The sequence below is a fragment of the Octopus bimaculoides genome, chromosome 28, assembly GCF_001194135.2.
Source record: "Octopus bimaculoides isolate UCB-OBI-ISO-001 chromosome 28, ASM119413v2, whole genome shotgun sequence".
In the NCBI taxonomy this organism is placed as follows: Eukaryota; Metazoa; Mollusca; class Cephalopoda; order Octopoda; family Octopodidae; genus Octopus; species Octopus bimaculoides.
Genome location: NC_069008.1, coordinates 15982735 through 15985983, shown reverse-complemented (window position 1 = coordinate 15985983; position 3249 = coordinate 15982735). Strand labels below are relative to the sequence as shown.

The window sequence follows — 3249 nt, the reverse complement described above, 5'->3', positions numbered from 1 at the left end:
CCAAGCTACGGAAAAAACCGGAAATTTTGATGTGGTATGAAAGAAATAAAGTGAATCTAGTCGAGTTAACGGTTCCTTGAAAGATTGACAGCTATGTAAACCTCGAAGAATGTATAGGAAAGTGGGTTATACATCATTAGATGTATACCTGACTTTCCTATATAAAATTAAGAATTAACGGAACGCTGAACTCCAGACTATCAACACAAACAACATTTATTTAAGGTGGAAAATATATACATCTTTAGCTCTTGTTTGTTGAGACGTCTTCTGTGTGTGTGAGCCGTCTAGCGTAAGTTCGAAAGATGGAGAGAGACAACTAAACACGTCCTTGCTCAATCGCTGGCCAGCAAGAAAGAGACAGAATGAAGCGGGAAAGCTTGGTTGTTGAATTTCATGCATGCGCACAGCGTTACTACAAATGTGAAAGGCAGGAAAGCGGAGCATTTCCCACTCAAAGTCGGTTTGTTGGACACAGTGTGAGACTAGAGTTGTTAGCGTTAGGTATAACTCAACGTAAAGTAAATACCACCACAATCGATATCCAAACGACAGCGGAAAAATGTTAGCCACTGGATCTGGTTTAAAAGAGACGTTGACGGATGTGTAAAAGAATATAGAGCTGTATTTAATAACCTGTTGATCTAGCAAGCGGGGCCTCATATCGGTTAGGTGGGGGTGAAGCGCTTTCTCTCCTAATGACCCTCATACACTTGCTGGCTTACCGTATACGGAGTTCTCGTCAGGTTACACTTACACATTTTTAAGGGCAGTGTAGAATATCTCTTTTGTTAACACAGAATAATGTAATCTGTTGGAGACTTAGCTGATATTTCTTCAAGATCGAAGGACCGCAAAGAGGCTCGCTCCTGTGTACGTAAGAATTATTGTGCTGTGTGATGTTGGATACAATTAAAAACGTAAATTAATAGAATTGGACGTTTGGGGATTTTTAATATATGTCACCGGTATCGTTAATAAAAGGAGAAAGAATATCAACGACACCGTCTATTGCAAATGTTTTGCTGATTTAGTTATGAACGTTCGTAATAATTGTCTCGTGTCAATGTTAATATTTGTGAATAAGACAGGGCAAGCTGTGTGTTTGAGGGTCTGTGTTACATCACGTTCCTGATTAAATATTTCGTTCGATCACAACTTCACATCGGTAAATGGTTCCCTATTTTACAGTTCGGTAAATGCCTTTTAATCGACCTTTTACTGGTGAGTAGAAAATATAACTGCATTACATCTGCTCCACACATGTAAACAGGGATCTTTGATATCAAAAATAAGAAACTGAGAATTTGTCTACTTTTTAAGAATTTCTATGGAGAACGTTAATCACTCGGACACTTGTAAGACGACTGTTTTTAAGAATGGAGATGCAGTTAGAATGACAGACAGAGATGAGAAAGCTGAAGACAAAAGTGTTCCTGAATATGAAGATGAAGTCTTCTCGCAAAAAGAAATACACAAGAAGAAAAAACGGCTCAGTTGTGAAATATGTGGGAAATGTTTTCCCGCTGATAGCCATTTAAAGAGACATAAAAGAATACATACAGGAGAAAAACCCTTCAGCTGTGAAATATGTGGTAAATCATTTGTTTGTAGTAGTGGATTAACACGACACATAGTTGTACACACTGGTGAAAGACGTTTCCATTGTGAAATATGTGGGAAATGTTTTACCTCTAATAATATTTTAAAGGTACATAAAAGAATACATACAGGAGAAAGACCCTTCCACTGTGAAATATGTGGGGAATCATTTCGTACTAGTGGTATATTAGCAGTACACGTATCTGTACACACTGGAGAAAGGCGTTTCAGTTGTGACATTTGTGGGAAATGTTTTGCCTCTAATAGTTATTTACAGACGCATAAAAGAACACATACAGGAGAAAAACCCTTCCACTGTGAAATATGTGGGAAATGTTTTGCCTCTAATAGTTATTTACAGATGCATAAAAAAATACATCTAGAAGAAAAACTCTTTCACTGTGACATATGTGGGAAATATTATGCCTCTAATAATCATTTACAGGCGCATAAAAGAATACACACAAGAGAAAAACCCTTCCACTGTGAAATATGTGGGAAATGTTTTACGTCTAATTATCATTTACAGATGCATAAAGGAATACATACAGGAGAAAAACCCTTCCACTGTGAAATATGTGGGAAATTTTTTACCCATAACAGTAATTTAAAGAGACATGAAGGAATACATACAGGAGAAAAACTCTTCCACTGTGAAATATGTGGGGAATGTTTTAATTGGAATAGTAATTTAAATGAACATAAAAGAATACATACAGGAGAAAAACCCTTCAGCTGTGAAATATGTGGGAAATTTTTTACCCGCAGTAGGGATTTAAAGAGACATAAAAGAACACATACAGGAGAAAAACCCTTCCACTGTGAAATATGTGGGAAATGTTTTATTGCTAATTATCTTTTACAGACACATAAAAGAACACATACAGGAGAAAAACCCTTCCACTGTGAAATATGTGGGAAATGTTTTACCTCTAGTAGTAATTTACAGACGCATAAAAGAACACATACAGGAGAAAAACCCTTCAACTGTGAAATATGTGGGAAATGTTTTACCTATAGTAGTGTTTTAAAGACACATAAAAGAATACATAGAGAAGAAAAGCCCTTCAACTGTGAAATATGTGGTAAATGTTTTACCTCTAATGATTATTTACAGACGCATAAAAGAACACATACAGGAAAAAAATCCTTCCACTGTGAAATATGTGGGAAATGTTTTACCAGTAATATTGTTTTAAAGACACATAAAAGAATACATACAGGAGAAAAACCCTTCCACTGTGGAATATGTGGGAAATGTTTTACCTATAGTAGTGTTTTAAAGACACATAAAAGAATACATACAGGAGAGAAACCCTACCATTGTGATATATGTGGGACATGTTTTACCTGTAATAGTATTTTAAAGACACATAAAAGAATACATACAGGAGAAAAACCCTTCCACTGTGAAATATGTGGGGAATCATTTCGTACTAGTGGTATATTAAGAGCACACAAAACTGTACACACTGGGGAAAGACGTTTCAATTGTGAAATATGTGGGAAAAGTTTTAACTCTAATGATTATTTACAGACGCATAAAAGAATACATACAAGAGAAAAACCCTTCCACTGTAACGTATGTGGGATATCATTTGCTTCTTCTGGTGTATTAACAAAACATGCAACTGTACACACTGGGGA

General features: G+C 35.9%; 1 protein-coding gene across 1 annotated transcript; it reads left to right on the top strand.

Annotated features, from left to right (window-relative positions):
* Nucleotides 1-965: 965 nt before the first annotated feature.
* LOC128251107 (zinc finger protein 62-like) lies at nt 966-3244 on the top strand (the record flags this gene model as incomplete). The annotated part of the gene is made up of 1 exon (XM_052977492.1): nt 966-3244. A coding segment is annotated over exon 1 (1914 nt), but the record flags the coding sequence as incomplete, so codon positions are not given.
* Nucleotides 3245-3249: the final 5 nt, after the last annotated feature.